This window comes from Ochotona princeps, chromosome 4 (assembly GCF_030435755.1).
Source record: "Ochotona princeps isolate mOchPri1 chromosome 4, mOchPri1.hap1, whole genome shotgun sequence".
NCBI classification, from domain to species: Eukaryota; Metazoa; Chordata; class Mammalia; order Lagomorpha; family Ochotonidae; genus Ochotona; species Ochotona princeps.
This window is the reverse complement of record NC_080835.1, coordinates 16,667,285-16,693,748: the sequence shown is the minus strand read 5'-3', so window position 1 is coordinate 16,693,748 and position 26,464 is coordinate 16,667,285. Positions and strand designations below refer to the sequence as shown.

The 26,464-nt window shown below is 51.9% G+C and overlaps 1 protein-coding gene across 4 annotated transcripts in view; it reads left to right on the top strand.

Annotated features, from left to right (window-relative positions):
• The window catches only part of PRDM11 (PR/SET domain 11), an 84,000-nt gene that overhangs the window by 35,108 nt on the left and 22,428 nt on the right, over window positions 1-26,464 (top strand). For 3 of the 4 annotated variants that reach the window (XM_058663130.1, XM_058663128.1, XM_058663131.1), the window contains exons 2-5: window positions 1,063-1,187; window positions 1,539-1,642; window positions 2,181-2,443; window positions 22,492-22,559. In XM_058663130.1, coding sequence (XP_058519113.1) covers window positions 1,063-1,187; window positions 1,539-1,642; window positions 2,181-2,443; window positions 22,492-22,559 — 560 coding nt within the window. Of the gene's footprint in view, window positions 1-1,062; window positions 1,188-1,538; window positions 1,643-2,180; window positions 2,444-22,491; window positions 22,560-26,015; window positions 26,438-26,464 lie in introns of all 4 variants that reach the window. The other variant, XM_058663132.1, reaches the window with a different exon arrangement.

The window sequence follows — 26,464 nt, the reverse complement described above, 5'->3', positions numbered from 1 at the left end:
TGGGCGGCTGGGCGGGGCGGGAGCCGGGGGCCGGGCCGAGCGTCCCGGAGCCCAGGCTGCAGAAAGCCCGAGCCGGCACCCCGCCGCAGGCCCCCGGCACTCGAGCGACGGGGCGCGCTTAGGCTTCCGCGGAGGGAGCGCCCGGTTGGGCCGGCCCCTTGGGCGCGCCCCCCGGCCCGGGCGCTCTCGGGAGGAGAAGGAGGAGGAGGAGGTGGAGAAGGAGAAGGGAGGCCGTCCCATGGCCCACACCCCTCCCAGCCTGCAGCGGCTTTGGGGCCCCGGTGGGGAGCAGGGGGCTGATTAGCCGAGGCGCAGGGGTGTGGCCAGCGGGGCCCCGGGGAGTGAGTCACACACGCCACTCGCCCAGTCTCTGGGCTCTGCATGGCACTAGCGAGCTGCCGCACTGCCCTGGGGCCCTGACCGAAAATAGGAGTTGGGGGCATTCCCAGGGCTTGGCATGAGAACCCAGGGGTGCCGAGGGCGGGGCTGAAGCCCAGCGGTGGCTGGAGGGCGGTAAGCCTCGTCCGGGACATGGAGTGGGTGGGCTCACCCTGGCTGGCCATTCCAGCGCCCGAGGTCCCGCCTGTTACCTGTCCTTGGGCCTGCACCCTAGCAAGCACTCAGCAGGGTGGGTTTCACCCGCCTCGGGGAGGGTGGGGGATACCCAGGCGAACTTGGCTTTGTCCCTTCCTGCTCTCCTGGCTGACTTCTGTGCCTGGGCTCGCTGTGCCATTCCCCCATGCCCTTTGCCCTTTGGCCTTGAGGTCTCAGCCTGGTCCTTCCCAGCCCTGTCTCCTGGCCTGAGCTGCCTCTGGTGCCTGACCCCCATGGGGCTGGTGGCTCCAGTCGTCCCCAGGACCAGCCCGGGATAGAAATGGCATTTCCTCTTGGCTGAGCTACAGCTGTTTTTGTTGTCTGTGTTCTCAAGCGCTTCCTCTTGGGGATGGCAGGGGAGGGTAACCAGACTCCCAGGGACCCCTGCGTGCCCTCTGCGCCACTCACCCGTCTTCGCCTGTCTCTTTGATCCGCTTCCTGTGCTGGCCCTGCCTCCTGCGTCCTCAGGACAGAATGACTGAGAACATGAAGGAGTTCTTGGCCCAGACCAAGGCTGCCATGGGGGACACGGTGACGGTGGTGAAGACCGAGGCCTATTCTCCATTGCATGACCAGGACTATGGCCAGCCCTGGTGAGGCTCTCGTGTTGAGGGGCTGGGGATGGGGGGCATGGTTGCTTGTGTGGGTTGGGGTTTCTGGGTACCCTTCCCACTCCCCTGCCTGCCCACCATGCTCCCTAACCATGTACTTGGGTAGCCCCAAGGGCCGGAGGTGAAGCCCAGGTCCTCGGATCCCTCAGGGGAAGCTGGGCATGGGCCTTAGAACTCCAGTCTTGGCACATCCCCTGCAGAGCAGCAGCTGGTGGCGACGCCTCTGCCCACTGCCCCATGCCCTCCTCCTCCATGGCCAAGTACCTTCCCCCAGGCAGTCCCCATCTGATGATAGCTTTCTTGGCTTTCCTTGCTGGCCCCTACCCTGGCCAGCTCCAGGAGACCCGATGCCTCCATCATGGAAGTTGAGCCCAAGAAGCTGAAGGGGAGGCGTGACCTCATCGTGCCTAAAAGCTACCAGCAGGTGGACTTCTGGTGTAAGTTCAGCCTGGTGCTCTGGGCCCCTCCCTCCCTGGGGCCCTTGGCTCAGTGGTGCTTGAGGAAATTGACTTACCTATGAAGGTCCAAGTGCAGGTGCAGGCCCTTGGGGAGTCCTCAGCTTCCCACGGGAGGGAGGGCGGGGTGCTGTTGTTCCTCCCATTTTCCAAGTGGGAGTGCACTAAAGCTTGCGGAGGGGTAAGTGTCCTATTCCAGGTGCCGTAGCCCCCACAAAGGGCTCTATCCATTCCAGTGCAGACTCGCCAGCCAGCTTTCTTCACAGTCCTAGGAAGCTGGTGGCTTCCTTGACCTTGGCAGGTGTGTTCTTTGAGTCTCCAGGGAGCATAAGCATGATTTGCTCCTAAGGGTCCAGGGCTGGGGCAGGGGAAGGGGCAGACCTGGCACTGCCTAGTCACTTGCCAACTGCGGTGCGTTGCCTCTGAGCTGTCCTCCGGGTCGGCCCTCTATCCCACCACCACTGAAACCCCTTCTCTCGTGCTTGCTTCCCTCCCGTTCCCCCTTCCCTCCTCTCCTTAGTCTGCGAGTCCTGCCAGGAGTACTTCGTGGACGAGTGCCCGAACCACGGCCCCCCTGTGTTTGTGTCCGACACACCGGTGCCCATGGGCATTGCGGATCGGGCGGCCCTCACCATCCCACAGGGCATGGAGGTGGTCAAGGAAGCCAGCGGCGAGAGTGACGTGCGTTGCCTCAGTGATGTCATCCCCAAGGGCCACATCTTCGGCCCCTACGAGGGGCAGATCTCCACACAGGACAAGTCAGCCGGCTTCTTCTCGTGGCTGGTGAGTGGCCCCCGGGGCATGGAGGGGAACCTGCAAGGGGGAGCTACAAACACGCTGGCCCCCCCCCCAAGTGTTTTAGTCTACTCTCAGATGTGTGCATCTCACTGGCCCCTCGCCCTAGGAGAGTGTCTGTGGGCCTTGGTGGCCCAGGGCTGGGCCAGGGGGAGCCCCGCCCCCCAGTGCTGATTGACAGATGCATGGAGCATCAAGACAAGCGGTGGTCAGAGCAGTTTTCCCATAATTCTCTGGTGTGTGTGCATCCAGCGGGCCATGGTATGGCATTTATAGAGGGTTTGCTGACCCTTGTCCTGAAATGGGTGATGACTTGGAGCTGTAGGCAGGGAGACTGAAGGGCGTAATGAAAGTGGGAAAAACAGTGATTGCAGGTGCTGGGCTGAGTCCACAGCAAGACTGACATGGTATCAGGCTGCCTGTGGTGTCAGAGGGGCGTTCCACAAGACCAGATATGCATGGTGCTGTGACTGAAGATGGGGTACCGCACAGAGGCATATGGCAATGTCCGTGGTGCCCGCAGCCTGTGAGCTCTTTGGGTTGGCCGGCTCTGCTGTTCATCCCTCACTGTGACCTTGGTGGAGTCGTTTACTTCTGTGCACCTGCCTTGAGAGTGAGAAGATGGCAGTGACTGAGAAAAGCCAATGGTCAACTTCTTAGAATTCTCGCACCAAGTAATCACAGCCAACATCTACTATTGTTATCACTGTCATCATTGTTGGCCTACTGGAGGGGTCTGGAATGGGTTCCTTTTGGCCTGGGACTTGATTCGTCTTGGCAAGGGGGCGGCAGAAAGCTGTGTGTGGACGAAAGAGCTGAGAAAGAGGAACTGCAGTGGGGAGGCTGGGACAAAGTGACCAGTCAGGGGCATAGAGGTGGCCATGGCTCAGAGAAAGCTTTCAGAGAGCTGGGCTGTGGTCATAGGGAGGAAAAGTCCACCCGTAAGACGGGGGAGGGACCTCCTGGTGCCTGCAGCAGCATGAGCAAAGGCCCTGTGGTGGAAGAGAACATGCCCCGTGTGAGCAGCTGGGCGGTCAGTGTGTGTGGATTGTAGCAGCTAGTACAGGGGCCTGGCGGAGGACGAGCACTTGGAGGCTTGGCCCTGTAGGATCCAATGTGCCAAGTTAGGAATGTGGCGGTTGGTTTTGAAGAATAGTGGGCAGCTTTCAGATTGATTAAATTTGGAGGTGATGATGTGGGTGATCCAGTTACAGTTTTGGAAAGGGCTTCTGGGTGCAACCTGGAGAAATGGGTCAGGAGAGTAGAAGTGAGGCATTGGTCAAGATGGGTTGCTTACTTCCCACGTCCTGGTTACAGTGCTGGGCAAGGGCCTTAAGGCAGATACCCCAGGAAAACCTGTGCCAGGGCTGGGCTTCGAGTGATGTGGAAGTGGCAGGCTAGACACAAAAGTTTGGAGGATGAAGAGCTTTGGAGATGTCACTTGGAGTCACCTGTGCCTAGGCAGTCGGAAGGCAGGTGTGTGGAGAGCAGCAGCGGGGAGAGCAGGGGCAGAGCGACAGGTGGACGGGGTCTGGGAGGAAGCTGGGAGAAGCTGTAACAATGTGTGGTCCTGAAGGGAGTGGAGCAGCCCGACAGGTGGGAAGAACAGGCGTCCTGGAAGTCGAGGGACAAGAGAGGCTGCAAGGGCCTCCTTGGCTGGAAGTGCCAAATCCTGCAAAGCCACTGAGCGTTAGAGAAGGACCAAAAGTCTCCTCTGCATTTGGTGCTAGGGAAGCCACTGGGGACTTCAGCAAGAGGTGTGCCCTGATTTTGTCAGTGCCCAGTTCCCAGTTCAGACCCTGCCTTGTCTGGAGACATTGTGGGGGTGGTAGCAAGAAGGTCAGAGTCAAGGTTGGCGGCCACCATGGTTATCTGCAGCAGCCCTCCCTGTAGGGGAGTGTGGCCGTGGAGACCTGATTAATGTGAGGGGGGTGGCAGTGACCAGCGGGGTCACTTCTGGGCATCTGGGCTGGAGATGAGCTCAGACATGGAGGAGAGAGATAGGAGTAAGGCGGCGACTGCTGCTCCTCCTGAGACCGAGGGGGATCGGTAGGGATAGAGAGGCCTTGGCAGCCTTCAGAAGCTGATAGGTGAAGGGCGAGGTGAGGCAGCCACCAGTGCTGTCCCATCACCTCCCATGGTTTTGGTGGAGACCTCAGGCATGGCCAGGCATGGGGGCAGTCCCTCCCCATCCCTAGAGGGACAGCTCCAAGGCTTCGAGTGGATAGAGACCAAGTAATAACCCCCCTGAAGATGTCCAAGTTCTAGGCACCAGAATTGTGTGCATTGTCCTTACTGGCAAAAGGGTATTTGTAGGTGAAATGAAGCGAAGTGAAGACTTTTGCAATGGAGAGCTCATTCGGGACTCTCTGGCTGTCCCCAGTGCCCTTACGAGCTTCCTAAGAGGGAGACATAAGGTTCCAAATTAGAGGGTAAGAGATTGGCAGGTGCCACCCTGCTGGCCTTGAGGACAAGTGAGGGAGCCTGGTGCTAAAGGATGCAGGCAGCCACTGGGAGCCAGGACAGGCCAGGACATGGGTTCCTCACAGAGCTTCCAGAAAGCTCTGCCAACAGACACCTTTTGGGACCTGGAATGGAGGAGAATCCATTTGTGTGTGGGATTTGGAGCCAGTGTTGGCAGCTACTGAGGGTTGCTGAGGGGTTTAGAGGATACAGTTCAGCTGTGCAGGGAGGTGAGCTGGTACCTGGGACGGAAGACAACTGAGGCCAGCTCAGGCTGTGGTAAGCATGGTTCAAAGCACATGCAAGGTGCATCTCCTCCTCCTGGGTCTTGCAGAACTGGTGAGAAGTGGGGGAGGGACAGAAAGGGGAAAGGATGGTGGGGACAGGGTCTACCAACTCAAGGACAACATGAAGACCCTGGTGTACTTGACAAAAGTAGTTTAATGTTCAGAGAAATTGCCGTGGATGCAGCTGTGAGCATGCGTCGGTGGGTGGCCCATGGAGCAATTATTATGTGCCAACTGCATACAAGGTCCCCTGTTGTCATTTCTCAGTCCCCTACTACCCTTGACAATCCCACAGGGAGCCATGCCACCCATGTTGTTTAGATAAAGACACACAGGGCCAATGAGGCTGAGCCACAGCCCCGACTGGCACATGGAGGATCTCAGGCTACTTCAGAGATGCTGATTGTCTCCTGGACCAGGGACTGTCAGAGTTCCTATGCTGGGAGATGTGACTGAGGGTGTGCAGCAGTCCTCAGGCTGCACAAGCCTGCTGTGGAGTGGGTCCAAAGTCACCCCATCTCATGCTGCAGAGCAACTGGCAACTCCACACCTCAAGCAGGGTGCTTGATATCTCACAGAGGTGGAGGAGGTTTGCGCTGTGTCTTGTGGTGCCTGTGGTTCAGTTACAAGGAACAGGGGCTGTGGTGGATAGGAGGGGAAAAAGCTTGCACCTAGCCATGCAAGGCAGAAGCAGGCTTATTGGGCCCACGGTGCTACACGGGGCTGGAGGCAAGGCAAGTGGAATTGGTTTTGACAGGATGTTGGGAAGAGGGACTCAAAAAGCAGACAGAAGCTCAACACAAAAAGCCCATGGATTCTCAGCCCGCAGGAAAAGTGTAGTGGAGAAAATATAGAGACAGGCCTGCCACCAGACTGGTCCAGTCTTCCTCTATTGCTACAGCCCGTGCCCTGGGCCAGCCCAGCCAGGGAAAGCTGAGAGTCGCAAAAGAGGACCGATTCTACCAGGCTGGCTCTGTAGCATGGGTCTGGTGGGGTCTGGGAGAAGAGGAAGGGTAAGACGTCCTGGGGTTGGCAGCCTGACTCTGGACAGTCCTACTGGTGGGGGTGACATGGCCTGTGGCCAGGGATGGGGTTGGCAGCTGCCCAGGGCCATCTGGAGGTTTCCTTCCCATGGTCTGGGAGCTGCGGCAAGTGCAGGCATGGTTTTAGGGAGGGAGGGGCTGGAGGTGGCCTGAAAGTATGTGGGAGACTATGCCCTTTGAAAGCCTGCATAAGAGCCTTTGCAGGTCTGAAGCGAACAGGTGCTAGAAATGGTTCCAGGGAGCTGGGGCTGAAATGTGGGTGTGCATTGTGCATGTGTGCAGTGTACATGCACACCTGTGAGTACATGCATGCATGTATGCCTGTGTGCCTGTGTGTGTGTGCGCTGAGGTTGGGTATTTGGGCCACAGCTGGGAGGGAGTACCCTGCCTGCTTGTGCTGGTGGGAGAGGCAGGGAGAGTTGGACTGAACCACGGTGCCAGTTCTGGACCAGGGCCTGGAGACTTCTGCATCTGAAATAGATGGTGATCATTTGTCAAATCCTGCGTGCCGAAGCCTTGCTTGCTGTCTTTTCTTGACCTGCCAAGTGCCGTCCATAGCTGGCTCCCAAGCCCAGGACCTTCAGCAACATGTGTACTCCACTCCACTCTGGTAGGAATAGTGCTAATGTCTTACTGGGCTGTCACCTGTGATTATGGAGCACTTCCTGTGCCTCCGGGCCCTTATTTGGCACCTTTGAGCTTCAACTCCTTTGTCCCGAGCCACAATCCTTTGACATAGACGTTATCCCACCCATCATGCAGCCGAGAAAACTGAAGGCTGGAGAGGATGATTCATTTTGCACAAAGCTCTTGCAGCATTGGACTAGAATTCTAGCCCCAGAACCAGCCCTCTCACTCTACCCTGAGTCCCCTTGGCTGGCCCTTGTACTCCCCCTTCCTGCCAAGCTCAAGTTCCCTCTGTAGCTGCTGTCCACCAGGAGAGGAGTTGCTCCTGCTGTGTGCACTGGGTGGGCCAGGGCTTGTGTAGACCCAGCGGTCATTTCCTCTCAGAATCTCTTTTGAGTGGTCTGGCTTCCTGGCTGTGAATTTTGTACCCACTTCTGCCTGTTAGAGAAGAAATGTCCCGTCATCTTGCTTTCTCATCCGCTTGGAAGTTCTGTATGGTACAGAGCATTGCCAAAGTCCCAGGATGCCTTCAGACACTACAGGCCAGGGGCAGTGCTGCAGGTAAGGTGCAGTAGGATGCTACACAGCCAGGTGGTTTGGTCCAAAGGCAAAGACAGAGAGGAGAGTGGAACAGTTTCATGCAGACCCTTATTGTTCCAGAAGGGACTTAGCCTCACCCTAGTGAGATGTGCAGAAGATCCTCTTGCACTGCAGCTAGAATAAGGGAAGCAAGGCAGACTGCAGCAGAGAGAGGCTGATGGGGTGTAGCACAACGACCTGAATATGCACTTGTGGTTGTGTAGGACTCAAATCCAGCCACCACAGTAAGAGGAGAGCCTAGAGGAGCTCCAAACCATAAGTGCCATGGGGGCCTAAGGGGTCAGCCCTTCCGGGCATGGCTCCAGAGCAGATTTCCTGGGTACCTTTTGCAGAGGATGCTGTGGCTCAGAACTGCTTGGCTCTGCTGTTCAGCCTGCCCACCTGCCCAAGGCCTGTTCTTCTGGGAAGAGACAGAAGTGAAATAGTCTTTCAGAGTTTCCCAGTTCAGCATCCATTGTAAAGCAGAGATTTTTAAAAAAGATTTATTTTTATTTGAAAGGCAGATTTACAGAGAGAAGGAGAGACAGAGGAGATATCCCATCAGCTGGTTCACTCTCCAAATGACAGCAATGGCCACAGCTGAGCTGAGCTGATCTGAAGCCAGGGGTCAGAAGTCTCTTCCGGGTCTCCCACGTGGGTGCAGGGTCCCAATGACTTGGGCCACCCTCCGCTGCTTTCCTGGGCCACAAGCAGGGAGCTGGATCAGAATTGGAGCAGCTGGGACGTGAACCGTCACCCATATGGGATGCTGGTGCCATGGGGTGGAGGATTAGCATGGACCCTAGAGTCAAGATTTTTAAAAAGGATTTATTTATTATTTGAAAAAGTTACAGATATAGAGAAAGAGAGACTAAGAGAGAAAGAGAGACAGAATGTTTAATTTTCTGGTTCACTCTCCAAATGACCTCAATAGCCAGGGTAGGGTTAGACTGAAGTCAGAAGCCAGGAGCTCCTTCCAGGTCTCCCAAGCGGGTGCAGGAGTTCAGGCACTTGGGCCATCCTCCACTGCATTTCCAGGCACATTGGTAGGGAGCTCGCTTGGATCTGGAGCACCTGGGACTTGAAATCTGCATCCATGGGCCCGGCGCCGTGGCCTAGCGGCTAAAGTCCTCGCCTTGAACGCGCCAGGATCCCATATGGGCGCCGGTTCTAATCCCGGCAGCTCCACTTCCCATCCAGCTCTCTGCTTGTGGCCTGGGAAAGCAGTCGAGGATGGCCCAATGCTTTGGGACCCTGCACCCGCGTGGGAGACCTGGAAGAGGTTCCTGGTTCCCGGCTTCGGATCAGCACAGCACCAGCCGTTGCGATCTCTTGGGGAGTGAATCATCGGATGGAAGATCTTCCTCTCTGTCTCTCCTCCTGTCTGTATATCTGACTTTGTAATAAAATAAATGAATCTTAAAAAAAAAAAAGAAATCTGCATCCATGTGGAGTGATGGCATTGCAGACAGCTGCCTAACTAGCTGCACCACAGCACTGGTACCAGTAGAGATTTCTTTTAAACTTGAACCTGTAAGTACAAAAGCTCATGCCATAGCCTCCAGAAGGAAGGGTCTAGGAGACCTCTAGAGCCTTGACCATATAAAAACATAAGCAGACCGTTGCACCGTGAGAGAGCTCAGAGCAGGAAGGAAGAATGGATTGATTCAGGAAAAAAAAGAATTGGCATTTGAGGTAGGTGGGAAGTGAACTGGGACACTCATGCATGAACGAGAATCATGCTTGCTTGGTACTTTCTATGAATTTAAAATATTTTCCCTTAATTCCCCACTTACTTTCTTGCATTATTGCAATTCTTTTAAAATTTGTGAGACAGAAAGGGAAGCGAAGAGAGCCTGTGTGCTGCTCTGTTCCTCTGAACATGTGCAACCACCAGGGCTGGGCCAGACCAAAGCTGGGAGCTAGGGATTTAGTCTAAGTCTCTTGTGTGGGTGGCAAGGACCCAGCCACTTGAGTTATCATCTGCTGCCGGCTGGAGTCTCCATTGGCAGGAAGCTGAGATTCGGACTGTTGGGCTAAATACTCATTCCTCTATTTGCTGTTGGGTTGAACGATGCTGAGGTCTGTAGGAAAGTTACAAGAGGAGTATAATAAACACTCACTCTCTCTGCTGCTAGATTCACCTGCTATTTTACTTATATTTCACGACATTGTTTTATCTCTCTGTAGACCTGCTCTCACACATACACACATTTAGGTTTTTTTCTGCACTGTCTGAGATACAGTTGTAGCTGTCCTGACTCTCCCTCTAACCAGTCAGCCTGTGTTTTCTGAGCCAGACATTCTTTTGAAACAGGGCTGAGCAAAAACACTCTTTTTTTTTTAATTGTTTATTATTTAACTTCAGTAATTACATTGTATTATGTGACACAATTACATAGATACTTGGGTTCTCCCCACCCCTCCCCAAACCCCCCCACCATGGTGGATTCCTCCACCTAGTTGCATAACCACAGCTCAAGTTCAGTTGAGATTCCCCCATTGCAAGCATACACCAAACATAGAGTCCAGCATCTTATTGTCCAGTCAAGTTCAACGGCTTCTTAGGTATACCCTCTCTGGTCTGAAGACAGAGCCAGCAGAGTATCATCCCAGTCAATTGAAAACTCCAACATACCATCAGCAAAAATTTACATCATTATGGAATTAATTGACATAGTAATGAGTAACCAATATGTTAAAAGTAAATGCGAGTTCCCAGTCACCTTCTGTGACCACCTCACCTATACTTCAATTTTAGTTTAAACACAACATATAACATTCAAAACATAACATGTTATACATAACATCATATCATCTTAAATTAAGGCAAACATGTGGTATTTAACCTTTTGGGATTGGCTCATTTCCCTTAGCATTATGGTTTCCAGTTTGGCCCATTTGGCCACAAAGAACTGCATTTTGTTTTTTTTAATAGCCGAGTAGTATTCCATGGAGTAGATGAACCATAGCTTTCTTATCCAATCCTCTGTTGATGGGCGTTTTGGTTGCTTCCATGTTTTTGCAATTACTGATTGTGCTGCTATGAGCATAGGAGTGCATGTTGGTTTCTCATAAAACAAGTGTTCTGGATATATTCCTAGGAGTGCTATTGCTGGATCATACGGTATGTTGAATTTGAGTTGTTTGAATATTCTCCATACTGATTTCCATAGAGGCTGTACCAGCCTGCAGCCCCACCAGCAGTGGAGTAGGGATCCCTTTTCCCCTCAACCTCGCCAACAAGTGTTGTTGGTGCTTTTATTCATGTGGGCCAGTCTTACTGGAGTTAGGTGGTACCTCATTGATGTTTTAATTTGGATTTCCCTTATTGCCAGGGAACTTGAGCATTTTTTCATATGTTTATTTGCCATTTGGGTTTGTTCTTTTGTGAAGTGTTTGCCCATTTCCCGTGCCCATTTCTTGAGTGGCTTGTTTGTTTTGACATTTTGGTTGTTTTGTAGCTCTTTGTATATTCTGGAGATCAGCCCTCTATCACCTATGTCGTGTGCGAAGATCTTCTCCCATTCTGTGGGTTGCCTTTTTACTTTGTTGATTGTTTCTCTAGCTGTACAGAAGCTTCTTAGTTTGATGAGGTCCCAATTGTTTATTTTGGTCTCGATTTCTACTGCATTTGGAGTCTTTTTTAGGAAGTGAGGGCCTACCCCTAAGTGTTCCAGTGTGTTTCCAACATTTTCTTCCAAAAGTTTGAAGGTTTCTGGATGTAGGTTTAGATCTGTTATCCATTTAGATCTGATCTTAGTGTATGGTGAGAGATGTGGATCTATTTTTTTGTTTCTGCAGGCTATCAACCAGTTGTCCCAACAGCATTTATTGAACAGACCTTCCCATTTGCCTGGATTGTCGTTTGTCTTTTTGTCAAAGATTATTTGGCTGTATCTGTGTGGGTTTCCTTCTGGTGTTTCTATTCTGCTCCATTGATCTTCCTCTCTATCTTTGTGCCAGTACCACGCTGTTTTGATAACCACTGCCCTATAGTATGTCCAGAGGTCCGGAACTGCAATTCCCCCTGCTAACTTCCTGTTCTTCAGGATGGTTCTAGCTATCCGTGGTTTTTTGTGCTTCCAGATGAACCTTTGGATCATTGTTTCCAAGATTAATTTTTCTTAATAGAAAGGCAGATATACAGAGAGAAGGAGATACAGAAAGATCTTCTGTCTCCCCAAGTGGCCGCCATGGCTGGAGCTGAGCCAATCCAAAGCCAGGAGCCAGAAGCTTCTTCCGGGTGTCGCATGTGAGTACAGGGTCCCAAGGCTTTGGGCTGTCCTCAGCTGCTTTCCCAGGACACAAGCAGGGAGCTGAATGGGAAGTGGAGCAACTGGGACATGAACCGACACCTATATGAGATCCTGATGAATGCGAGAGAAGGACTTTAGCCACTAGGTTACCGTGCCAGGCCCAACAACGCACTATTTTTTTTTTTTTTTTTTTTTGTATTTTAGGAGGTTTATTCCAGTGGGGCAGGAATGGGGTGTGGTGGGGTGGAGAATAGCAGGGAAGAGGGGAAGAGGGGAAGGGAAGCTGGAAGCCGGAAGGGGCAGAGAGACAAGAGAGAGCCACACCTGGGGACCTTTTTGTCTGCAAGGTGTGTGGGGGGCGGGGATTGGGAGGGATTGAGGGCAGGCCCCAGGGGATTGGTGCCTGCAGGTGAATGCCTAGGGATGGTTGGTGAGTGGGCGGGGTTGGGGAAGGGGCTGGAAGATTGGAGGTGGGATTCTCAGGTGGAATGCTGGGTTACATCTGATTGGTGGATGGCTAGGCCAGCAGAAATGGTGCAGGGCCCAGGGTGGGATGTTTGAATAACTCCTTACATTCCTCCCTTTTGTTCTATATAAAGGAAGAGGGGCATTGTTCTCTATGTCTTCTTGGAGCTCCAACAGTGCACTCTTAAAGGGCCGTATTGTCAATACTTTGGATTTTTCTAGGAGTCTCGTCATGACTCACCACCGCCACCTCTGTAGTGTGAAGTGGTCATGCTACATGACTTGTGTTCTGATATTGTTTATGAAGACTGAAATCCCAATTATGCTTTTGAAAGTCATGCAAATGAAATTACCAGGAAAAAAAAAACACATTTTTGTCCATCGTAGAAAAATGCAAAAGCATGCTTAGCTGTTTCTGTGTAGAGATAGGAGAGGGGGAGCGGGTGGGAGCTGGCCGGCCCCTGTTGTGTGGCAACACAATGTAGTGATCACACGTGGGATGTCTGTCCAGGAGACAGTCCGGCCCCAAATTCAGGTTGCATCTCCAGCTACCTTCAGTAGTAGCTCCTTCAACTAGGACCCACTGAAGGCTCGCAGTGTGTGAGGTTGTCACATCTCATGAGTCTCCTTTATTCTAAAAAAGTTCCCCGGCATTGTTGTTTTCTCTTCCGTGATGTTAACACTCATGATGACCCCAGGCTGATTGCTTGCAGAATGTTGCACAGTTTAAATGTATTCGATCATTTTGCCACGACAAATTCCGATCACATGTGTTTGCACAAGTGATGCTATGGTCTTTCTCATTGCCTGGTATCAGGGGGAGACACATAATGTCAGTTTGTTTTATCTTTTACCCCAAGGTTCCAGCACCTGTTGATGTTGTTTGTCTGTATCCATTACTACTTACTATTCATGATTTCTAAAGATTTTTGCTTCTTCCATTGCTTCTCCAGGCATTATTTGGCATTATTCTGCTTAAAAAAGAATTTGACCATCTCCTCCACCCTATCTCCAACCGAAACACCACTTTCAGTATCTGTATCAGCTCATGGGTCCTCTTTCGCTCAATGTGCTGTAGTGATGGTTTGTTTTGATGTTGGGGATGATGAGGGTTATCTCAGTTCTTGTCCCACATCAAAGAAGTCCTGCATGATGGGCCAGGGGAGTGAGCAAAGTGAGATGTTGAGAAGGAGAAAAATGCTGCAGCAGTCAGGACCGGGGCTGCAAGGTGGGAGCTGCCAAAGAAGCTTGCCAGTGATGGCTGTTTCATACACAACCTGGCTCTCTCTGACCCCTTTCTGAAAAGTGAGTACCAGTTTAACCAGCCAAGATGGGGGGGTGGGGCGTGCAGAAGAATTACCAATCAAAAGGCAGGGATAGCAACCAATCAGGAGGCCAGAATAGCAATCCACCAGAGAACTGAAAGTGTGTGCCATTGAGTCATGCTTGTTTTGCAAAGAAGCATGGAGAGTGCTCAGTCAGGTCTGTTCTGCAGATGCAAAAACATCTGAAGGATACATTGTACGTGTTCCCTCCTCCTGTTTCCCCCTCCTTGGGGCTCCTGGAGAGTGAAGGCATGTGTTTTTTCTTTGCTCTGTTTTTCTCCTTCCTTCCTGGGGGCCCCTAGAATCCCTGACATTTTTTAATGTGTTCATCATCAATACAGCACATCCCGCCTTCTGTGCAGAAAGATCTTCCAGCATCTCTGTTAGGAGCCCTGATTCAGTCTACTGGGAAGCCGTGTTCAGAAACCAAGATCCCTGTACGTAATAGCTCCTGGCGTGCCCGTGCTTCTAGATTTGACCTACGCGTGGAGGGGTTGCATAGAAGGGAATAGCCTCTGCAGCCAGAACATGAAAGGAAATGGCATCTCAAGCAATGGGCACAACACATGCAAGGGTCCAGGGCCACGTGTGGGATGATGTGGTGGTAAGGGTTGGCAGAGGCATGCAGTGTGCTTAGATGGCAAAGTGGAAGGTACTATATTACTCATGTTCTCAGATGCTGTGGTTCACAAAAACATGATTTATTCAATACCAATGTCTCCAGGAGTGGATCTGACTCCTCTTGGTATCAGCAGCATTAATTGTGCTCAGGTCAGGCTGTGTGGCTGTTCTGTAAACACTAGTGACTTGGTTATCAAATCGTAAAACAAAAAAGAGCTCCACTTGAAAGTGTTGCACACTGACTGCAGTGGAATCTGCCAGTCTCAAAAAAATCCCAAAAGCAGCACAAGGAAACTGATGCTGAGCTGGCCCATGTCTCCAGGAGTGCACCGCTTCTCACCTGCCCTCCCACACTGCTTGGCCCCTAACAGTTCCAGTGCAGCTGCTGCTTTTTTTTTTTTTTTAAAGATTTATTTATTTTTATTGGAAAGGCAGATATACAGAGAGGAGGAGAGACAGAGAGGAAGATCTTCCGTCCAATGGTTCACTCCCCAAATGCACGTAACAGCTGGAGCTGAGCCAATCCGAAGCCAGGAGCCAGGAGCTCTTTGGGGTCCACCACGCGGGTACAGGGTCTCAAGGCTTTGGGTCATCCTTGACTGATTTCCCAGGCCACAAGCAGGGAACCGGATGGGAAGCGGGACCGCTGGGATTAGAACTGGCACCCTCATGGGATCCTGGTGCTTTTAAGGCGAGGACTTTAACCACTATGCTATCGTGCCGGGCCCTGCAGCTGTGTCTTAACTTGTGTTGCATTCAGGTAACTTTTAAGGCTCACGGAATGCTGTTGTTACGTGCATCCTACTTTAACAGCACTGAAAAGGATAATAAACAGGAAGTGAGCCTTCAGCATCAGCGTGCTTGAGTCTGGCGCCTGCCGTGCTTCGTAACTCCAGCTTCCTGCTTGTGCAGACCCTGAGAGGTAGCAGTCATGGATGGGTTCCTGCCACTCTGCTGGGAGACCTCGATTGAGTTCTCTGTTCCCAGCTTTGATCCCCTATCCCTTGTGATGGATCATGCCATTAACTGAATACTAAATGCCTCTTTGTTAAGTGAATATGGCAGGAACAAGCAGGACACAGACTCCTGGGCATCTGCATGGCTAGTGTTTTTGCAGACTGTGCTGTTGCTGTCGATTTTCCCACTGTGTGAGACACTGGGAAATGTGACTGCCCGAGTGTCCCCAGAAGTGGTTTTTTTTGTTGTTGTTGCTTTGTTTTGTTTTTCTGGAACCCAGCATTTACCTAGGTTTGCATCTTGGTTCATGGCAGGTAGTAAGAGGAGGGTTCCGCAAGCTTTTTCTCTGCAGGGTTTATGTTCTACAGACCCTGTCATGTCTGTTGCAACTACGGATGCATCTCAGCTTCCGCAGGAGTTGCCTTCTGAAGAGGTCCACCGAACCCTGAAGACACCCTGGCTGGCTGGCCGATTCCCAGGCTATGCCCAGGCCACTGCCCACTGCAGCTGAGCCTTATACCACACCCCGGGGCATCTGTGATTGTCCCTCCTGCTGGTGTGGCTGACCACACCTATTGCCCACCAAGGTAAAGATCCTGTTTCAAGGGCCTGGTATGGTAGCTTAGCGCCTAAAGTCCTCACCTTGCATGCACTGGGATTCCATGTGGGTGCCGGTTCTAATCTCAGCAGCCCAGATTAGCATTTGGCTCCCTGTTTGTGGCCTGGGAAGGCAGTCAAAGACAGCCTGAAACCTTGGGACCCTGCTCCCACGTGGGAGACTTGACTCCCCCTGGCTCCTGGCTCCCGGCTTTGGATAGGCTCAGCTCTGGACGTTGCAGCCACTTGTGGGGAGAATTAATGGGCAGAAGATCTTCTTCTCTGTCTCTCCTCCTCTCTGTATATCTGATTTTCCAATTGAAAAAAAAAAAAAGATCCAAATTCAAAATTTGGATTGAGTCCATGTCACCTAGGTGCCAGTGCCAAGTTGAGATGTTGTGAGCCTAAGTGTTGGTAACTGGGGACGCAGTTCTGTCATGCGGTGTTCCCATCAGAACTTGATTCCTTTCTACGTCGTGAAGCCTACTGTAGTAGAACTTTATTTTCAGCTACTAAAAAATGTGTGAGCCATTCTTAGCTGGTGGGCTGTACAAAAAGAGGTATGGGTTGGCTTGAACCCGCTGTCAGTGTTTGCTGAGCACCAGCCTAGTGCAGCAGCCATGATTCTTGCGTCTGCATCTGCTGATGGGTTGCAGCTCTTGATAGATGTTTGTGATTGACCGTGGTCTGACCAATCGAGTGGGGCATACTGGACAACCTGGAGGAAGTACGTCTGCATTTCTGGACTTTACTTGGATGGTGTTTCTTAAACTCCATCGGCCTCCCCATCCCTTGAGTCCCATGGCTGAACCCATGGTCAGGAGCTGAGAAATGCAAGCCACCCATTCAGTGGAGTCTAGCACAGAGGCACGTGGCCAAGGGTGACAGTTGATGGGGGATGGGAGTAACGCTAAGACCAAGCCTTCACTGACACAGGTACCAGCTCAGTCACACATGTGGTGCTATTGTGGGGGACAGAAATCTCATGGTCTGACTTTAGAAAATGAAAACTTCAAGTTCAAGGTTTCCAGAATATTCAGCACTTGAGATAGTGTCTAAAGACTGTGGTGTAGGAACACATAGAGTCCCAGTAGACTTGGTGGCTTTTTTTTTTAAGTATTTATTTATTTTTATTGCAAAGGCAGATACACAGAGAGGAGGAGAGACAGAGAAGATCTTTTGTTTGATGGTTCACTCCCCAAGTGAGTGCAATGGCTGCAGCTTAGCCAATCTGAAGCCAGGAGCCAGAAGCTTCTTCTGGGTCTCCCACGCAGGTACAGGGTCCCAAGGCTTTGGGCTATCCTCAACTGCTTTCCCAGGCCACAAGCAGAAAACTGGATGGGAAATGGAGCTGCCGGGATTAGAACCGGTGCCCATATGGGATCCCGGGGCATTCAAGGCGAGGACTTTAGCCACTAGGCTACTTTGCTGGATCTGGTGACTTTTGACAGTTGGGGACTGAGAGGTTCCTGGTATTCCCTAAGTTCTCCAAGGAGAGCTCTTATCTGATGGAAGCTCCCTGAACCCCAGTTAAGCACCGTGTGCCCCATGGAACCTCTACAAATGCTGCCCCTGGGACTGATGGACCCTAGAACCACAACAGTCAGTCACTGCAGTGGCTGCTGCTCACTGAGCCTCAGGTGCAGTGTGTCTTGCTGCCTTGTTCTCTCGTGGCAGTGCTGTGGTCGATGCCGGCATGTCCCCTGTACAAGGTGGGAAACTGGGGCTGAAGGAGCCAGATGACTTCCCCGAGGCTAACCACAGGGCAACACTTGGAGCCGAGAGCTCTCCCAGCCCTGGACGTGCCCAATCTCACTGCCCACGTGATGTCCCCTCGGCTGTCTTCTCATGACTCTGTGGAATATTTTGCGAGCATGTGGTATTAGACGCTGCCCTGGCATGGTCAGGTTGCTGCCACACAACCCTTGCCCGATTGGAGTTTTTAACAGCTTTATTGAGATAGAACACATGGGCCATGCAGTCTATCCATTGAAAGCGTGCAGTGTGGGATAGGTTATTTGTGTAGTTAGAGAGGTGTAGACATCACCATATTCCATTTGAAGTCATTTCTTCACCTTAAGACACAATCCTATCTCTTTTGGCCCCACTGTCATTCCTCACAACACCCAAGCCCAAGACAACTGCTTGTCTACTTTTCTGATTGTCGCTCGCCCTGTCCCGGGCTGTCATAGGAATAAGCTCTCATAGTACGCGGTCTTTTGTGTTTGACTTCTTTCCCTTAGTTTAATGGTTTCAGGAGTCATGCATGTGGCAACCCATAGCCTTCCCTTTCATTGTGGGATCATTTCCTGTCTTGTGGGTCCTCTGCATTTTGTTTATTCAGTCCGTGGTGCCTACATTTTGGCAGCTGTGGATAATGTGTTGTGCATGTCTTTATTTCTATGGTGGTGAGCAGCTGTGAGTAGAGTGGCTGCGTCAGGTGCTAACTTGGTGGTTAGTCATTAGAGGAACTGTCCAAGTATTATTCTAAAGCAGATGGACCACTTGACATGTCTTCCAATGATATGCAAGGGTTCTAATTTCTTCATATTTTTGTCAACACTTGCTTTTAGCCTACTTTTTGGTTCTAGGCCACCCTAGTGGAAAAGTAATATTTCATAGTTGAGCTTTTGAATTTTCCCTCTGCTTCTTTTTTCTTAGAACTGATGTTCATGGCACTGGCCATTGAAGGGAAGTAGACCATGACAAGTATGCACGTTGCACACTGGTCAGCCACATGGGGTACTTTACACATCAATTAGCTACTTCCCTCTTCCATGTTAACTTGGAAGCCTCTGCCAATATTCAGCGGGATAGTTTGAGTTTCTTCCTGTTTGCTTTTTCTCCGACCAGAGGCCCGTTCTGGTTTACGTTTTTGCTAACTTCTGGCCCTGCCAGATGCTCCTTCTTCTCTTTCCCACCCTTGACCAAGACCCTCCCCGGAGGTCGTAACTGAGGAACAGGACTCAGGCTGGAATCACTGAGGGCTGCTTCTTAGGGGACCGTTTGAGAACTCCAAGATACCCTCTGCCTTCCCCTGCAGAATGCTCTCCGTGCAGAAGAGGGAGGCGCCATGCCATGGGTAGGCTGGTTCATTGACAGGCACCGCCTGCTGAACCTAATCGCCTGTGCCTGCCAAGCTGCCTATCTAACGGGACCCACCCCCAAAGCGGGTGTGAATCACAGGCAGGTGATGGACAGGTCACAGGTAGCTTTGTTGAGTATCAGACAAAGCTGGTCACAGAGATGAAATCTGAACTTGAAGTAGGTCACACTTGTGTGTGGAATCCGGGGCTGTGTGCAAACAGATCTGAGAGACCTTGTCTCAAAGCCTTCATACAAAAAATAGCAAACTTTTGTTTTGTTTGTTTGTTTTTATTACAACATCAGAAACAGAAAGAGAGGAAGGAGGAAAGAGATCTTTCCTCCACTGATTCACTCTCCAAATGCTGAAGTGAGGAGCCCGGAACCCGATCCAGGTCTCCCTTGTGAGTGACAAGGGCCCAGCTAGTTGAACCATCACCTGCTGTGCTCAGGCTGTGCATTAGCAGGAGGCTGCATCAGAAGTAAAGGGACTGGGACTCAATGAGGCTCTCCATATATGATGTGCAGGCCCTCCAAGTGGTGCCTACCCCGTACAGGACCATTTGAAGCTTTGACTGCTGGACTCCTGGCTTTGACCTGGCCCAGCCCTGGTGATCATGGGGCATTTGGAGGCAGTGCTGCAGACATACTGCAAGGACATACACCGCCGGGCCCCCGACTGATGTCTTAACGCCGGCACCCAACACCTATCCCCACAGGAGTATTCTTGTATACCAACTTACCTGTTTGTATGTTAAACATGTGCAGCTTTATCTGTGTCCATTATACCTCAACCACGTCACTTCTTTAAAAAGGAATTTGATAGGGCCTGGCGCAGTGGCCTAACAGCTAAAGTCCTCGCCTTGAACGCCCCGGGCGTCCATCAGATGGACAAGCTTCCTCTCTGTCTCTCCTCCTGTCTGTATATATAACTTTATAATAAAAATAAATAAATCTTTTTTTAAAAAAAGGAATTTGATAAAAGTCGTTTCAGAACAATGGAAGGAAACATTGATGTCCTTATCTGTTGAGTCTAACTGATGGGGTCCATCAAGGCGCCGATTCTAATCCCGGCAGCTCCACTTCCCATCCAGCTCCCTGCTTGTGGCCTGGGAAAGCAGTCAAGGATGGCCCAAAGCCTTGGGACACTGTACCCATGTGGGGGACCCCGAAGAAGCTCCTGGCTCCTAGCTTCAGATTGGCTCAGCTCCAGCTGTTATGGCCGCTTGGGGAGTGAACCATCAGATGGACGAGCTTCCTCTCTGTCTCTCCTCCTGTCTGTATATATGACTTTATAATAAAAATAAATAAATCTTTTTTTAAAAAAAGGAATTTGATAAAAGTCGTTTCAGAACAATGGAAGGAAACATTGATGTCCTTATCTGTTGAGTCTAACTGATGGGGTACATCGAGGTTCTTTAAGATCTGTGAACCATGAAGAAGTTATTCTCACATTCCAGAACTCACAGAGTGCTGCTCACATTTGAAGAGCTTTCCTGGTGGTGTCCTTCAGCCCCAGGCTAGGACCCGAGACCTGCGTCCTTGGGGAGGCCTCCTGCAGCCTTAGTCCTTCAGTCTGTACTGCTGGACATAGCGAAGGCCACAGTCCAAGTCCAAATTCAGGCTAGTCTGTTCCTCTCTGCTCTTCCATCAGCTCAGCTGGAAAGTGGCTGGAAAACAGAAGGAACATTGTGCTCTACTGGAGTTTCTTACTTATTTTAAAAAGATTTGTTGGTTTGAAAGAGTGATATATAGAGAGGAAGAGACTTAAAAAGAGAGCGAGCGAGAGAAAGAGAGATCTACCATTTACTGATTCACTTCCCAGATAGATGCAATAGCTGGGCTGGACTGGTCTAAGGTCAGGAGCCAGGAGATTCCACTTGGGTGCAGAGGGTCAAGCACTTGAGTCATGCTCTGCTGCTTTCCCAGGTGCATTAGAAGGCAGCTGCATCGCAAATAGAGCAGCCAGGATTCGAACCAACTGCCTTGTGGGATGCTGGTGCTACAGATGGCCGCTTTACCCATTGCGCCACAGGGCTAGCCCTCCCACTTCGAGTTTCAGGGAGAATGCCATAGTGAATCTGGGTACAGGCTCGTAGACAAGGAAGCAAAGGCTCTTCCACTGACTTCTGCCTTCCAGGCAGGCAAAATCACAGAGTTTGAAACTTTCTGGGCTCATCAATATGAGCAATGTGCTATGCTGGTCAGTGTTTTGACCACCTGCTAGTGCTACTCAGTGTGTGTCCAGGGGAGGAGGGTTTGGTGGGGAGGAGGACATGGGTGAATTCCAAGTTGTGAATGCTCCTACCTTGGCAATTCTCATGAGAAATAACATAGTAGCAACTGTAGACATAGTTGATGCTGAGATTTCCAGATCACAGATGATACTGGAATGTGGTGAAACAGTGGTAAAGGGTGGGCTCTGAGTATTACCTTTTAAAAAATGCTGTGATTTGTTGACTTGTGAGTTTAGATCGTTTAGTTTTCAGTAATGACTCTGTTTAATAGCTGATCCACAAAATTGCTGTAACTTTTAATACTCCATCCTGGTTAATAATCAGTGGAAGTCTGCTTCAGGAAACCATTCATTTCCTTTTTATTAAAATATTTACATTATATAAACTTCTTTACCCCCCTTTTAACTTTCCTTCAGTTAAAATGTTCTTCATCCAACTATCCAGCCATTCAGTCATTCGTTGCACCAGTATCCCACCATACACTGTGTTAGGAACTTGGGTCTCCATTGTGGACAAGGTAGCCATGTGCTTTATTTAGCTTTGTTCATTGACCAATGGTCTAGAGAGATAAATGGTCTATTATCAGACCAACAGATAGGTAAGCCCTCTTTACTGCATACCTACTCTTTGTAATTAATGTTCTAAAGGCAGACAGGCTGATGCCATCAAGATAACACAGGAGAGAACTCAGGTCACAAAAGGTTTCTTCCATGGAGGCGAATTTTAGGATAGTCAGCTTGGACTCACATATACCTTACTAGGTAGGACACAAAGATTAGTGGCTTTTCATTGGAGGGGATGATAGCCTGCCAGTTCTACTTTCAGACCACGGATGGTCTCCCAATGAAACTGTTGAACTTATCTGGACAATAAGGTGCTGGACTCTATGGGTGGTCCACGCTCGCAATGAGGGAATCATGACTGGATATGAACTGTTCTACTGCAACAATGTGGAGGAATCCACCATGGGGGAAGGGGATGGGGAGGGGTTAGGGGAATCCCAGAGCCTATGAAACTGTGTCATAAAATGAAGAAAAAAAAAAAAGTGATGGTGAAATAAGGCCTGTTTTACTGAATACAGGGTGCCCTCAGCAGCAGGCCCTGAGGCTGCGAACATGTTGGCAGAAGAGGAACCCTCTCATGTCACTTGTGCCAGTGGTGTGGGGTAACCTGTGCCTCCCATTGAACGTGTGTGTATATATAGAGAGTCCGATGGATTAAGCTCCCGTGATTGCAGTTCAAGTCTACTGGAAATGTCCTTATTGGCCAAGATGGGTGTGTCCATCAATACCAAGGAGAAAGATGGTCCCATTCACGTGCTGTGAGCTCCAGGGAGTCCTGGGTTTTCTTGTCTCCTTCATCACAAGGAGAAAGGGAAGGTGCAGGGATTTCTGACTGTAGCTCGGGTTTCATTCTAGGACCAGCAGATCGGGCCAGGCCCAGGGAGGGCTCTCTGGGAAGGCCCATGCTGGAGTCTCTCTCTGCCTTGCAGATTGTGGACAAGAACAACCGCTACAAGTCCATCGACGGGTCGGATGAGACGAAAGCCAACTGGATGAGGTGAGTCCTGCCCTCTGCTGATTGCCACGGGGCCTGGCCTGGCCTCTGGAAAGGAGGCCATGAGGAACAAGGGTCAAAGGTATCTCTAGTGAATGGAGCACTGTCCTAGAAAGTTCTGACTCTCTGGAGTTTGGGATGTGGCTCACTCCCTGGGTGGTGGTGGTGGGAAATGCCCAGGCTTCCCTTGGGAAGCTCTGCAGGAGGGCCGTGGCCAGGGCAGTGGACACACGCTTGGCACTGGGTCTGGTGCACCCAGGCCCCAGGACTTGGGATCATGGCACCTTCTCCAAGGGAGGGAGATGCAGGAGTCGTTCCCGGGTCCCCAGTGGACAAGAAGGCTTCTGGACAAGTCCCAAGCTCGATTTCCAGCAGGACTTGCTGCCTGGCCTCGAGTTCTGTTGGGAGTGATTTTGCCTTCTTGAAATAGAGGTTTGGAATAGAAGGATCCTTAGAGGCCAGCCAGTGGAGAGCAGGAGCCTGGTCCCGGGCTGTCCTTATGGCTGAGCCGAGCCTGGGACTGTGCTGTGTGTTAGTCTGTGTAGTGTGCCAGGGACCCTGGCCATGGGCTGCATGGGCAGTGGTGGGAAACAGGCTCCTCATTGCCTCCTTGATAGTCTCTCTCTAGGACCAAGGACACTGCCTGAGGGTTTGGATATGGGTTAACAGAGGTGGGGGATGCTTGTAGGTGGCAGAGTGACTGTGCCAGTGGCAACTTCCTGGGCATTGAAACTCTGAGCTTTCTGGAGCAAGTGTAGAGATTGGTGGGAGGCAGGAGGCCACAATGAGGTGCCCTTCCCACTGGCCCTGTGCCCACATGTGCTCCAACCAGAGAGCCTGAATGGGCTGAGCTGCATCCTCACACAAGGCTGCTGTCCTCAGTGCTTCTTCGCTGGTGCAGCATGGGAGATCTTGTGATGTGGGGACAAGCACCCTCTCCAGCCCCTGTGACCCAGACAACACCCTAAAAGGATTCCTGAGAAGGCAGGAGACACTACCTGCTCCGAGCCCCTAGGTCCAGGTTAGCTGGGCACCTGTACTTGCTCCTGCCCCAGGCATTGAGCACCTGCTTGCTTTACACTCTGCGCCACTGGGTGCCCAGGGTAGTCCATGCATCTGTGCCCTCCAGGAGCTAGCACCCACTCCTCAGAGATGTCACTGCATGGAGGCCCTGACAGAACAGGAGAAGCCTTGGCTGTGGGCCTTCCATGTAGCTAGGGTTGGGTCTGGGGTGCAGTGTGCAGGTGGAGACGCGGTCCTGACCCTGACCCCTGGCTATGCTCCAGGGCTAGGAGAGTGTGCCTATGATTGTCCATTCTGGTGTCAGGCTTTTCTGCACTGTCCTGCTCATGACTCTGTCCACTCCTCACCCCTCTCAGAGCTCTCGCCTTGGAAATAAGGCTTTCTCACAGCCCAGAAATAAGGAATTCCTTAGGAGGACTCACAGCCATTGTCTGGCACCCCATGGACTTTGACTTGGCTGCACTGGGCCTGGGGTGCTGGGATGGCTCCAAGTGCTCCACAGTGCCTGAGAGCCGCCACTATGTGCTCAGCATCCTGCCTCAGTGATCAGACCAAGGCCCACAGTAAGACAGGATCTTACTCCAGGTAACAGACTGGAGTGGGGACAGCAGCACAGGGAACCCGTTAGAGCATGGTGGGTGTGCCCTGGGAGTGGCTTCTGCTACCACCACCACCTTGCTCGCTGGGGTTCCCCCACGCCCCTCATCCCCCACACCCTGACTCCTGACCAGGGAACAGTGCCTGAGTGGTCAGAACCAGCAGATAACATCGCATGAAGACTCAGGGAGCAGCTTAGGTCATGGGTGTGTGGTTCATTGCCATGGAGATGCCCTTTTCTGATAATGATTGGAAGAGGGGGGAGGGAGAGCCAGTTTTCTAGGAGCAGTGCTCTGCACCTACCTTCTGTACAGCTTCCATGTGAGCAACTCTTCGTGGCTTAGGAATGATGGATTGCAGTGGGTGATGGGCCAGGAAAGGAATAGGCAGTCATATTTGGAGCCTTAACTTTGTGGCAGCCCAGCAGTGTCAGGTGCCCTGTGTGCAGGGTTCTTCCACCAGGAACTGCTGTGGTGTTGGCGGCATCTAGTGGGGCCTCGAGACCATTTTGGCAGCCCCTGCTCTGCAGGTGGATGCTATGGATTTCTATGGAGAGTATGGATTCCGCATGGCATGGGGTGTGCCTTCTCCCTCCAGCAAGCAGCTCCCCAGCTTTACCTGACAGTGGTGGTAACACAGACCTGCAGGGAGTCCTCCCACCAGCCCTGGGAGGCGACAGCGGAAGGACTGCTCTGGTTCCCCTGAGGCCCCAAGGTTTGCCCAGGGACACTTGCTCTGTAGTTCCAGATGCCTCTGTCTCATACTTCAGCCTTCCTCCCTCTTCCCATTCTTCAGGATTCGGGGTGGGAATAGGTGGGGTAATAAGGGCTGCAGAGTTTTGGCTGTGTGATTTGGGGAGCAGCGAGAGGTGAGTCAGGCTCTGCATTTCACTCCTTGCCCCGTGACCTCTCTTGGATGAACGTTTGGGCGTGGAAAGGTGGGCAGAACCACAGCATGGGGAAGCTGAGTTCCAGGGCCTTGGTGGCAGGTGCCAGATCTAATGGAACAGTCACACCATGGCTGGTGTCCTGGCTGCTCAGCCACAGTACAGACTGAGGTCACTCTTGGTGTCCATCCTAGGGGGACTTGTCTGTCTCTCAGCAGACATTCACAAAATCCCCAAATTCTGTGAAAAAATGGTAGTGGCATGCCCTCCCCCATGGCTGGGGAGCCCATTGCCTGCATGGCTTCAGGGCTGGGAACCTAGGGGTGCACAGAGGGACTGGGAAGAGTCATGTGACAGGATAAGCCTTCTGGGACCCCATCAGGGTCCAGCCTGAGTTGGATGCCACGCACCATGGCCTTTCCAAACTGTGTCCCTGTGTGCATGCTTGCTCACCCTTTCCCTGTAGCTGTGTGGTTCTGTTGCATACAGCACCTGGTGCTTAGGGTCCCTTAGGAAGCGTCATAGCTCTCTGAAGTCGCCTTGCCTTTCCTGCCTTCCTGACCACCCCTATGTGCTATGCTCCCATTCTGCACGAGGAGAACAAAACGGGAGAGGTTGGATGAGCTACTTTGGCCAGGCTGGGGGGAGCTGGGGCAAGGCTGACATGGAAGGCGACCACGCCCAGTACACCCTCTCCCTCCCACCTATGGACCATGCATCTCCTCCTGCCATGCTGCCCTGTCCTCCACGGAGCAGTGGAAGGGACAGGGGTGCTCAGTAGCAGAAGGGTGTAGTGGGGACCAGGCCACCGCAGGCTCTTCCTGGCACCTGCTCCCCTGCCCCACTCCACTGCCCTGCTCCGGCTGGGGAGGTACCAGCCATTAGGAAAGAAAAAGACCACGTACACTGACGGTCATTTACCCAATTGTGCTTTGTGGGATATTCAACCCAAGGAACATGGCGCCCCTGGCCGAGCGCAAGAGGAAACCCAAATTCTCCAAGGAGGAGCTGGACATTCTAGTCACCGAGGTGACCCGCCACGAAGCGGTTCTCTTTGGGAGGGAGACCATGCGGCTGTCCCATGCCGACAGGGACAAGATCTGGGAAGGCATAGCCCGGAAGGTCACCTCCGTCAGCCAGGTCCCCCGCTCCGTCAAGGATATTAAGCACAGATGGGATGACATGAAACGGAGGACCAAGGACAAGCTGGCGCTCATGCGGCAGTCCCTGTCAGGCCCTGGGCCAGGTGGCCGGGCCCCCACCATCGTGCTCACTGCCCATGAGAGGGTCATCGAATCGGCGCTGCTCACAGCCCGGGCTGGGCATGGCTTCACCAGGGCAGAGCTGGACGTCGCCGACAGCCCATCCACGAGCTGTGAGTATTCACCCACGGAGGCCTAAT